The sequence below is a fragment of the Bactrocera oleae genome, chromosome 6 (assembly GCF_042242935.1).
Source record: "Bactrocera oleae isolate idBacOlea1 chromosome 6, idBacOlea1, whole genome shotgun sequence".
NCBI lineage: Eukaryota > Metazoa > Arthropoda > Insecta > Diptera > Tephritidae > Bactrocera > Bactrocera oleae.
Genome location: NC_091540.1, coordinates 46,057,850 through 46,070,343, shown reverse-complemented (window position 1 = coordinate 46,070,343; position 12,494 = coordinate 46,057,850). Strand labels below are relative to the sequence as shown.

The following is a 12,494-nucleotide window of genomic DNA, read 5'->3' as shown; positions in this document are numbered from 1 at the left end:
TTTGCACCATGCCTAGCCAGTGCGGGCCGGTTACATGCCACAAACAAATAGCTACAAGCAGAAAATGCGTGCGACACTTAAGCGCAGCGGGCAATGTTATGGCTGCAGGCGATGCCACACTTATTATATAGTTAGTTTACATATAGAAAGCGGTTATTGAGTACATACATACATACATACTATGAATGCATATAATTTTATGTTATTTTTACTAAAAAAAAAGTACAATGATTTTCATTACAGCTATAAATGCATAATAATTCCTTCAAAAATGTATTTCAATTCAAAAAATATGTGCTGCGTTAAGCTAAATATTTATATATTATAATTTTTCATCATGGACAATGCTAAATACCACAATTTCGGCAAATTTCTACTCTAGAAAACGTAATTGGTACGCATTTATGCCAATCGTTGTGCCAAATCTTGCCAATTTTGCAAATTTTTTTTTTTTATGTAAAACGTACGGCTGATGAATGTGAGAGATCATTATAAGAAAGCTTATATATGACAAATAAACAAAAAGAAGCGGTTTAACAGTAAATTGTTTGGCAAGCGGTAATTGTAACAGAAACCTTTATTTTTTGGCAACGCAAACCCGACTAAAGAGTATTTAATTAGAGAACAGATAAAAAGCAAAGACATACACTAGGGTGGGTGAAAAAAACGAATTTTTGTTTTCTCTTAATACTCTACAAAATAGGTTTTTAGACACCTCTATGAAAATATCTCCAAGTATGAGCTCTTAAGTACAACGGAAAGGTCCTCCGCCTAATAGTTTTCTATTTTTTTCTTACTATTAGATAGAAAAATTTATATCTCGCTTCCAACAATTTGAACAATTATCTCGTTTCATAGATCTTATAGGAAATTGAATGCTACAAAAAATTGTTTCTTACGCTTTAAAAGATATTAACTGTTGAAGTTTGATTATTTTAAGCTATTTTTTATGAATTTATAACTCAGTGAAAAATAAAATAATTTTAAATTGCAAAACTCAGTTTCGTAGGAAATTTACTTCGTTTTTTGACCCACCCTAGCATACAGACATTACCGATATTCACTCAACAAAAGACTTAAGCGACAAACTTCTGAATTTTTGACGCATAAATAGAAGCAGAAGCGCTGACATCGCGATCTTAAGAAGAAGCAAATAAACTATTTTACCAACAAACTTAATAAGTTTGAAATGTTTAACCAGCAAAGCAAACAGCTGTTGATAGTTTTTTTTACCTATTAAGAAGGTTATAATATGAAGGTTACATAATTTATAGAAATTAATTTTTTGTTTTAATTTCATTTTCTTTTTATATTTTTTTGATAAGGATTACTAGAAATTGTTAATAAATTAAAAACAAAATTAACAATACATTTTATTCACGCAATATAAATTAAAACTAAAATTTATAAAAATATAATGAAATTATATTCATAAATACTATAGGCTACCAAACACATTACGGTGATTACATAATATAAATAATATGATGATTGAGGATATAAATTGATTTGATTTCCAAATCAGAAAAATTTTATTTATTTATTTAAAATTTATCAACAAAGCACAGTTAACTAAAAAACTAAAATCGTTAATCGAAAACAAATTAAAAACAATAAAAAAAAACTTCGGTTGCACGGAAGCTATAATACCCTTCACAAATACAAATGTTCCTTTCAAGAACTAGATTCCAATCGTTCAATTTGTATGGCAGCTATATGATATAGTGATCCGATCTAAACTATTACTTCGGAGATTACATTGTTGCCTTAGGAAATAACTCATGCCAAATTTCGTGAAGATATTACGTCAAATAAAAAAGTTTCCCATAAGTACTTGATTCCGATTGTTCAGTTTGTATGGCAGCTATATGCTTTAGTGCTCCGATATAAACTCCGTTCCGACAAATGAGCAGCTTCTTAGTGAGGAAAGGACGTGTGCAAAATTTTAGATCGATAGTTTTAAAACTGAGGGACTAGTTTGCATATATACAGACGGACAGACAGACGGATATGGGTAAATCAACTCAGCTCATCATGCTCATTATATATGTATAATAAAACTCATAGTCCAAATCCACATTAGTCGAAATTACTGAAGAAAGAGTTAACCAAACCAATTAGCATTTAGAAAACTCCAATTGTAATAAAAATGTATACCGTGATCAATTAACTTCTGTAACCGTCTTCATTTAAAAATTATATTATATATTAATTTCGCTACAAGGTCTTAAGTAACAAATTTCACCCAAACTCACTAACGAAGTATTGCAACAACAGCACCCAGACAATCATGCTTTCTTCCGTGCTCAGCCATCGATATCGTTCGTAATTGTGCTTTCAATTAAAAATCATTTTTCGCTGCTGTAAATAGGCTTTTCATCCTTTTTTATGCGGCTTCTATTAGCCGAAGTTATTTTCATCGCGATTGTCATGCTTCGTTGTACTCAGTTTGTCTCTTCTTCAGACAGATTTCACGCCAAATTAACGGAGCACATTCACTACGCCAAGCATGGGAGCATAAATATGAGTGTGAAAGTATTGGGAGGCAAACACCCATCGCAATTGTTGTTATTTGTGTTTACAAACAATAATTTGTTTACTTTTGTAATGTAAGGTCGTGCAAAATTTCATTTTCACTACAATATAATAAATATGTACATATGTAACATATGTATGTGTGTCGATAGGTCGGTGTGTGATTGGAAACATTTTCCATACGCCGCAATATTGTTGTTGTTCCTCGATTATTGCTCATATTGCAATAATTAGCAATGTATAAGCAAATTAATCAGCTGTCTGGTGGGAAATTTTAATAGCAAACCTGCCTTGCCTGTGCCTTTCCTTTCCCGTTAGTTGGTCGAAGGAGTGATTGTGTGTTTTTGTGCAATAATGCCACAGACTAAATTGTAAGCAATTTTTCCTGCTGGGTGGTTCAGAGGAAGTTGAGTTTATGCTTTGTTATTGAAAATGCTCGCTTAATCAAAGCGGTATATACAATAATTAACAACAATTAAAACAAAAGTTTATAGTAGCCAACAGCAGCGTGTGAAAAGTGATTGAATGGAGTTAATTAAATTATTATACATATTTATCTATATACATATGTATGTATGTATGGTGTATGTGTATTGTTCAATATCTCACACTTTCACTTACAATTGAATGAAATGAAAAAGTGATATTTATATACATACATAATTTACATAAGTACATATAATTATATACAAAGATTTTAGGAACTTCAAGAAGAAGTGAAAAACACTGCACCAATAGATTAGGAAAGTAGTCTCTATTTTTAATTGTAAATACCAATTAAATTGTTTTTGTTTATGGATTTTATGGTTTAGTACTTTAATATGTCAGTACGCGAAAATGGATGCAATATTTACTATTGACTTTATTTATACAGATTTCTTGCTCAACTAATGATATACCTTCAAAAGTTTTCACTTAACAATAAAGGAAGTACATTTTCTTTGTCTAATAAGACGCTCCAGAATCGATTTCAACAATATTATTATATATTATTACTTCTTATTTTTTTAAATCCTTTCGATATAGTATATAGTTTAGCGGCAGCATTACATAAAAATTATATCGAAGGTTTTGAAAGAAATTTTTCCTCTCAGTTTCATTTGTTTCTAAATGTGCTTTCATTTTAGTCTCTGGTTTGTTTACGTAAATAATAGGCATTACATAAAGGGAAAATTACTGAAAATCGCCGAGGAAAGCTCTATAATCAAGAGGCATATAATTAACTAACCTGAGAAATTGAACCCAGTGCAATGACTCTTTACTTATTTGCGAATAAATTTATATTTCTACATAAACGCATACATTTATGCATTTAACTGTTTAAATTGATTATAAAAGCGTTATTTGAGTGCATTGCGCTAATAAAGAGAGTGCTTACATATGAGACAAAGTAAGCAATGGATACAGCTGATAATTTTATCGTACTTTAAGCACATGTATGTATATCACCTCGTCTTCCATAAAAAATATTATCAGTACAAATGTTTGTCTCTAATTTACTTGTAAAACATAAAATTAATATAGAAAGTCAACCTACACATATTTCCCTCTACCGAAGTTTTTAACCGAAACTACTTAGTAGCAAACATACAACTTTAAATGGCGGATGTGCCATAAATTCTCTTGATGAGCCAATGGCAATGTTAGACTCAGTTATAGACCTAATGAGAAAGTTTGCAATCAAATATGCCATTACTTATTAGTAAGCGCACTTATGTGTATGTATATGTGTAGGCGAAAATGAATGGAGCATAAAATTGCAACACACGCGTACATATGTTGCAGCTGCAACTGTGGCTAATAGTTTTTCTCAACAGTAAAACGTATGCATATGCATGAAAAACGTTCATCAAAGAGAAACCGCCTGGTTGCCTAGCGTGGGGTGGCTCGCAGTTCAAGTGAGCAAAAATTATGCAGCACTTCAATAATTACTTACCAGAGACTAAAATGAAATACAATGCAACATTGTTGTTGCAATTACCATATATTCGTAGCTAAGTGGAATAGTTGGGTTCTTGTCCGATTTATAGTATTTTTCCATGCTTTTAAAATACTTGCCGCTGCGGTTCAGCAGAGACAAGAGAACAATAACAATCACTTACTGCAATGATTGACGCAAACGACCTCAAGCCATGCCACTTGCTCCGCATGCACTTAGGCGCCTTAATATTTATATTATATATATATGTGTTGGAGACCGTAACTTTCTGAAAACAAAATATTTAATCGCAGATTCTAATGACAAACAGCAAGCATCAGCTAACTAGTTCATAATTTTTTTGAATATTAATATTAACAATTATTAAATACATACGAATTTGCTCTATAAGGGTATATTATAAAGGTAAGTTTTAAGTGCATACTTAAGATGATCCCCATTAATATTTTCTGAGGGATGTTAACCCATGTTTTGCTTTAAAAATTTAATTGTTTTGAACAAATTCAAGTTACTCACACTAAAATGTTGACGTGATCCAATACTAGGCGTATCAATCAATCAAAATTACGATCCCTGAAGTGGAAAAATTATACTTCAAAGTCTATTTTAGCTCTTGTCTCAAAGTCTATTTTAGCATTTTCGTTTAAACCCATAGTGGATCAGATGAGCCAGGTTCTCCCAGAAAGGCTACCTACCAGTTACTTCAAGAATTTTGATATATTATATTATCATTCACTATGTGCCTAGCTTTAGTGAGTATTTCCAACAGTTTTTTACTTTTGGTTAAAAAGATATTAATAGTTCTTATTTATATTAACTCCAAAAAAAAAAAAAAAATACTTTCAAAAACGAGCAGACATTTTAAGATCAATGAACAGAGCGAAAAAGATTTTGAGCAAACCATGTGGAGGAAATAAAGTCCAAAATTGTCATTGGACCTGACTCACTGCCAAAGCGACTTTTAAGTTTATATATAAGTTTCAGTTTATTATTAAACATGAACTTAAGCTTGTCTTTCGACTAGTCCATAAAACTCAAACACAGCACACAACAAGAGCCGCATTGCTCAGCACATTTAACTCTTCTTCCTTGATTTCACTGAAGAGCTGCTCATTCCTTAATGGCGCAAAAAGTGTTGAGTTGGTCGTTGAAATGTTCCCATACACATTTGTAGTAGTCGCTAATGGCGCAGTGCGACTTTTGCCACAAATTTGCACGAATTGCATATTAAAATGTTTCCACAACCCACACAGCGACACACAACGCTCGCACACAGCCCGCCTTCCACTCGCTTGCGAACGCCTGTCTGGCACTTCAGCAAACACTTTTCGCTTTTTTATTTGCATTCGAGTGCGAAGTTTCGATTTTCTCTTTTCATTAGTAGCGTTTTTTGCCAGTTTTATGGCATGCCATTTCAGTGGTGCTGCGCGCACCAAACGGGGTTAGAGTTCAAGCAGTGGCTCTGGTAAATTTTTTGTGATTTTTTCGAGCTCTCCAATATTTATTGATTACTTTTCTTCTTTTATTTTTTATTTGAATTTTACTTATCGACAGACAACACTCAATCTTTGCTGCAATTGACGTTGCTGTCGTTAAGTTGTGTTGCAGTTGGATTTGTTGTTGTCACGGCAGCGATAAAATCGTGTCTGACTGTTGTTGGTTTTATTTACCGAAATGGCAAAAACAACAAAACACGAGCCAGCGCGCGTTCTCAATTATCAACCAGTGCGGAAAACTTAAACACGAACGAATACTAATATCTATATATTGGAGCGATATAGCAATATATGTATCTCGGCAGATATACATATATTTTATGTATATTTAAACGTGTAATCACAAATTCACACAGATTCAGTTTCAATTGCAGTTGGCGTTCCTCAAGTTGCAGCCACTTATACACAAGCAATTCACACACTTGCCGAAGTATTGGTGCCTGTTGGCAGTTCGCTAACCATTATTTGCACTGTTTGATTCTGTCGCGCCACAAGCAACTTTTACTCTTTTTATGCGCTGCTTATTTACATTTCGTTGCTTTTTCAACCGCTCGTGTGCCGTGTGCCGTGTGCCGACGTTTGCTTCTTTTACGACCACGACCACGTTTTACACGACCGCCTTTTCCTCTGCGCTGCAGTTCGAGTACTTTTGGCGCGCTTTCGTGTCATGTCGTTTTTGATGATATTTCTGTCATTCACTATTGATTTTTGTGTTGTTTGTGGACTTTTCCTGACTCCACGTTCGCTGCTTTTTAAACTCAAGTTGCAGTTGAAGTTCAGGCTAACATTGTTGTTGCGGAGATTGAAAAGAAAGCGACATTTCCGCTGCTGCGTTTGAGCTGATATTCAAAAGGTCTGTCACTTGAACTTTGAAGGTGGTGAAAATCCGTGCAGATTCGAATATCTAAACGTATATAGAAATTCGCTACGAGCATAAAATGCTCAAAGTTCCTTTTTGGCTAGTCATTCAAACTTTGGGCACGAAGGGAGCAACGCTGGTTCGTCGTGAGTATAACATACAATTAAGCCATTATTATTTAAAGCTACTAAAATTCAGAATATTTCTCAAAGAATAAAGCTGGAATCTAGTAAATGTCATATCTTTGAAAAAGGGATAAGACCCTACCCTCCCCCAGAGCTCATATAAAAGTATTGTATATTGATTTCTTTCCTTATACATATCATAGGGGTCATATGTGAGGCATCTCAAAGATAAGATGATAATTTTGAATATGGTAGAGGTACTCAGAAAAAATTAATGAAAAAAATATAAAATATTTTTACGAGAAAATTTTGAGAAAAAAAAACTCCAAACTTTTATAAAGAGCTTTCGCCGCTAATTAAGATTTATAGAAGGAATGGAATGCTTTCAAACATTAGTAGTTAGTTTGAGTGAAAGAGTAAGCTATTATTAAGGAAAATAAAATGTATACTTTCAAAACCGGAAGTTAAGGGGCACAACTGCTATGAAATTTAAAAACAATCGATTCGGTTTCATACTTCGATAAGTTATTCTTTAAAAAAAAATTACTTAAATCGATATCGCAAATAGTTTTTAAGTTAACAGCTCAGTTTAGCGTAATGCTTATCTTTAAACGCGTTTTTCTTAAAACCACATTTTTCAAATTTGCTTGAGTCATTACTCGGCGACAAATGATTCGAACTCTATTAAGTGTTCTGCATGTTCTGTTCTGCATACAATGACATATCAGTTGCTCTTTCAGATCTGATCAAAAATCGAATTTAGGCAGGCTAAAAACGATCAAGTTTTGGTTATTTTTTTATTGTAGAACGACGCTATTGTGGCAGTTTTTGATTTGGAGAGATTTCGTCCAAGGGGAAGGCCAAAATTAACTACAGCAGTGAAGGGCTTTTGTTTTTAGCGCACTCGGAAATCGCGTGTACCTCAAAAAATATTTAATTTCTTTCTTGAAGCATTTTACTGTGTATCTTGTCTTGTCTTGAAATATATGTATAATAAGTATACCCTTAAAATTTTAAAAGAATTGATACAGTGTTTTTTTAATTGCAACGAATCGCCTATTTTAAAGCTGTCACACTAGGTGCCCCTTAATTATGTTTGTTATTAAATAAAAAAAATTAATTATCTTATTATCGTGGCCAATAATTACTAGAGTAAACATCAATTTCGTCATATCAACAAACACACACAACCCTTTTTACAACATAAAAACAATTTTTTCGAAATTCGCTGGATTGATAGTTTACATGCAAAAATTCAATTACGCGAGTGAGTGCACCACAACAATCGCGGTGCATACAAATATTCTATATAAATAGGTGGTGCAACGTTGCCATAGAATGGGTATTTTCCTACATCATACCGGTAAGTAGAGTGGTGTGGTGTGTGCCACAATGAGGCATAATCGAATGTACATATGATTAAAAAATTGTTATGTTGCATTTTGCAATAAGCATATATGCACATATATGTATGCATGTATGTATGTGTGCAAACAAGCAATTTCACGTGATCATCTGCGTGTACAATCAACTCTCAACTCTTGCGTTGCTATCTTTTCTACTGACATGAATAGAGGAATGTATGTATGTATGTGTGATTGCTTAACAGCAAACATACAGCGAGCCACAGTTGCAGTACGTAAAAGTATGTATGTACATACAACATCACATAATCACTCACATGAGTGCATTTGCACTTTGCAACTTGCTAGTCGAATATCGTTAGCTGTGTGTGTGTGTGTGTGTCCGCGTGCAAACGTGAATTTAGACGTGTGTGAAGGTCTTGATTTTGATTAACCTCATTTTTATGCAACATGAGGCAGGCAGGCACTTAGGAAAAAAATACACCACAACAACAATAGCAACAAATAATTGAATTATGCGCCCAACACGCGCTCGCGCACATGCCACACTGATAACAACTGTCGGATGTGGCAGATAGACAGGCGGACGAACGAGCAATAATATGCATGCGTGCATTAGATAGATAGAGTGAAGATGGACAGGCTAAAGCGCTATCAGACATTTATATATGTGTGTAAATATAAGCAATACTAAACAACCGACGGCTTCAAGTCCTAGACAAGTTCGTGTTGCAATGTAATCTGGCTACTTTCGAGGCGTTCTTTGATATAAAGCACTTGTACAACACGCCAAGGAAAGATACATATGCTCATATACATGTAATGGTATGGAAATATATACATGTAATGGTGGCACTAGTTTTTTTCGGTTGAGTACTGACCTGCTTACAAATAAATATTGATTGCATTTCGCTTCTAGTTTTGTGATCTCATAAATCATTTTGACAGCTTTTGCCATAGTACTTGAACTGATTCACATTACATCCGTTTTGCACTACTTACGAATTAGGTCACATTGAAGTGGTACACAACTAGTACTTTTGATTATAAAATCGTAACATTTACCACGGCGACTGTCGTTGAAGTAAAAGTATAGGCTTGCAAATATTTATGAGCTGTTATGTTCGTGCCACATGTGTGGCAGCTGGCTCACTCACCGCCGTTAGGCTTCATTTCAAGTGTGGCATGCCAAACGGCGTTAAAGTAAAAACTTCGCATTTCCCCCAAATGCCAAATACTACAAGCAGAAGCCTCATCATTCTCACCTTACAAGCGCGGACGACTTTTCCACATAGTGTGCTATTTCGAAGGAGGTTGTTTATGAAGCAGGCACTTAATTGAGAATTTGTGAAAGTTGTGTTGAACTTAAAGTTTTTCCTTACTCTTATCACTTCGAAGAGGGCTCGGTAGTTGGAATATGTGGCTAACTATTTGCCTAAAGCTCAAGCGACGAATAAGGATCAAAATTTTAGTTAATAGGTCTATAGGTGTTCACCCTGCCCAATACGAAAAAAGAGCCCAGAGATAAAAGTATCAGTCAACGGCTCTTATGTTGCCGTTAAACACTTGTGGATATTGGGGTATACTTGGAAACGACGACTAAAAAAAAGCAGAATCTCAGACAAGTCAAAGTAATTAACATCAATACGTAAAAAAAATTATCAGATTTTTTAAATCAAACCATTTAAAAAAAAACATCATTACTATGTATAAGTACTGTGTGGACCCATTTTTTTATACCTTGAACAGGGTATATTAAGTTTACCACGAAGTTTGCAACACCCAGAAGGAAATGTTGGAGACCCTATAAAATATATACATAACTGATGAGCTGAGTTGATTTAGCCATGTCCGCCTCTCTGTCCGTCCGTTTGTATATACGCGAACTAGTCTCTCAGTTTTTGAGATATCGATCCTAAATTTAGCATATAGCCTTTTCTTACCAAGAAGCTGCTCATTTGTCAGAATGGCCGATATCGGACCATTATAGCATATAGCTGCTATAAAAACTGAACAATCGGAATCAAGTTTTTGTATGGAAAACTCTTTCATTTGACGCAAGATCTTCATGAAATTTGGCATGAATTATTGCCTCAGCCAATCGTACAACCTCCGAAGATATAGTTCAGATCGGATCACTATAGCATATAGTTGCCATACAAACTGAACAACTGAACGATCTTCACGAAATTCGGAACGGATCATCATCTAAGGCAATATTAGAATCTCCGAAGAAATTGTTCAGATCGAATCAGTATAGCATATAGTTGCCATACAAACTGAACGATAGGAATCAAGTTTTTCTAAGGTACCTATTGTATTTGTGAAAGTTATTTTAGTCTAGTATCGGTGCAACCGAAGTAAAGTTTTTTTCTTTTTTTTTTTTTAATTTATGTCTATAAATGTGTGTGCATGCTTAATTTGGTACTATGTTGCAAGTTTAAGTTCAAATATTAACTCTGTCTTCGTAAGGAAATCTACAACGCGTCGCTTTCGTATTATATGGCATTATTGGCACTTTATGCATCGCGTTGCAAATATTTGCACTTGCATTTAACGTTCAATAAGCAAGCAAATATTTGCGAATTTTATTACTACTGTGTGATGAAGTGCGTTCGGATATTTGCAAACCGCAGTGATGCAACAAATTAAGTGTTGCTGTCTGATTGCACAATGAAATGGATGCGAGTGGTGATACGCACTGAGTACAAGTATGTATGTATGTACATATATATTAGCTACATAAATGCATACACATATAAGGACTATATTGTTTCTAATATAATTTTCTATTGTGCCTGATTCTTGACAAAAATAAGCAATTAGAAGAATTTTTTTATATATCTTATTATATCGACATACTAACTACTTGGAAAGTGGCGAGCCGAACAAACATCTCTCATAAATAATAGATACTGATATAATCAAGTAGAAACATAATAGAAAACGAAAATTTTTCAGAACCCCTTTAGCAAATAAAGGCATTTTATATAATACTATATCTACCTACGCTCAAAATATAATTTCATTTTTTATGTTGGGCAGAGACTGAAATCGAACGCAGATCGTGTGCAGCGGTAGTATGGACCTCTAACCCAAACGCCATCAAAAATGCTCTAAAAACAGTAGTTAAACGCTTATTATCTTTTACACTATGCTACCTGTCTACTAATTAAGATTTACGCTTTATATAAGTTATTTACTCACAAGCTTAACATCTCTTTTACAGCAGCAAATTTTTGAGATATTATGCACATAAGCTTAATTGATTTTTTGCTGCTTTTTAAATAAACTTATTAAAACAATTATATATAAAAGTATGTATGTGTGTACTCGTATATAAAAAAAACATTTAAGCACTCAATTTCGCAGAAGTTTCCAATGGAGATTAATTTGTTAAGCAAATATGCAAGCAATGCGATGCAAAGTGGCTAAGCCAATCACCGCATTTATTCCATGCCATCCATGCCATACATGCCGCCGAAGCCAGGCCATTCGTTTTATTTTCTCATTTAAGTAGTAAAACAAATTACTAATCTCTTTCCTATTTGATTGTGTGTTACCTTATTTTCTCTTTATGTTTTTTTGTTGGCTGTTTCATTGCAGAAACCATCGGCCACCGCCAAACCGACAAAGTATCACTACTATCCACACAATCAACATATCTACTTGCTGCCCGAGTGCGCGATACAGCAGGTCTGCAATGCGGTCTATGTGCGTCTGAATTACACACAGCCATTATGCGCCTGTCCATCAAGGTGAGTACCACAATGAACAACCTAAATTAGCAAGGATCCATGTAAGTGCGAGTGCGCGCGTGTGTGTGTGTGCGTGTGAGGCAAGATTCAATCGACAACAACAAGCCGTGGTTTGAATAGACACATGAAGCAGTGCTTTGGAAGGCTAAATGGACAAGCCAACAGACAATCAAATATACAAACTGACAGCTAAACGAACGATAAGCGGGATGCGGCCGAATGAGGCGATCGCGAGCGGAACGAACGGAACGAAGCGGCGTGGCGCTGCTTGACTAGCCGTGTAATGGATACAACCGTCTGCAAGCTGGCAGCTGGAAGCTCAGTTGCACTGCCTAACATGCCACTAGCAACATGCCACATGCCAGCACCAAGTGCACGCCACAACGATGCTGCTGTTGCATGAATAGAGTTAAATAAT

At 34.6% G+C, this 12,494-nt stretch overlaps 2 protein-coding genes across 3 annotated transcripts in view; one reads left to right on the top strand and one right to left on the bottom strand.

The window, feature by feature from the left end:
* Positions 1-12,494, bottom strand: part of LOC106621279 (elongation factor-like GTPase 1) — a 151,403-nt gene that overhangs the window by 125,690 nt on the left and 13,219 nt on the right. The gene's annotated exons all lie outside the window — the stretch shown is intronic.
* Positions 1-12,494, top strand: part of dsx-c73A (doublesex cognate 73A) — a 58,246-nt gene that overhangs the window by 36,565 nt on the left and 9,187 nt on the right. For both annotated transcript variants that reach the window (XM_036372225.2, XM_036372224.2), the window contains exon 2: positions 11,925-12,076. In XM_036372225.2, the coding sequence (XP_036228118.1) occupies positions 11,925-12,076 (152 nt within the window). The remainder of the gene's footprint in view (positions 1-11,924; positions 12,077-12,494) is intronic.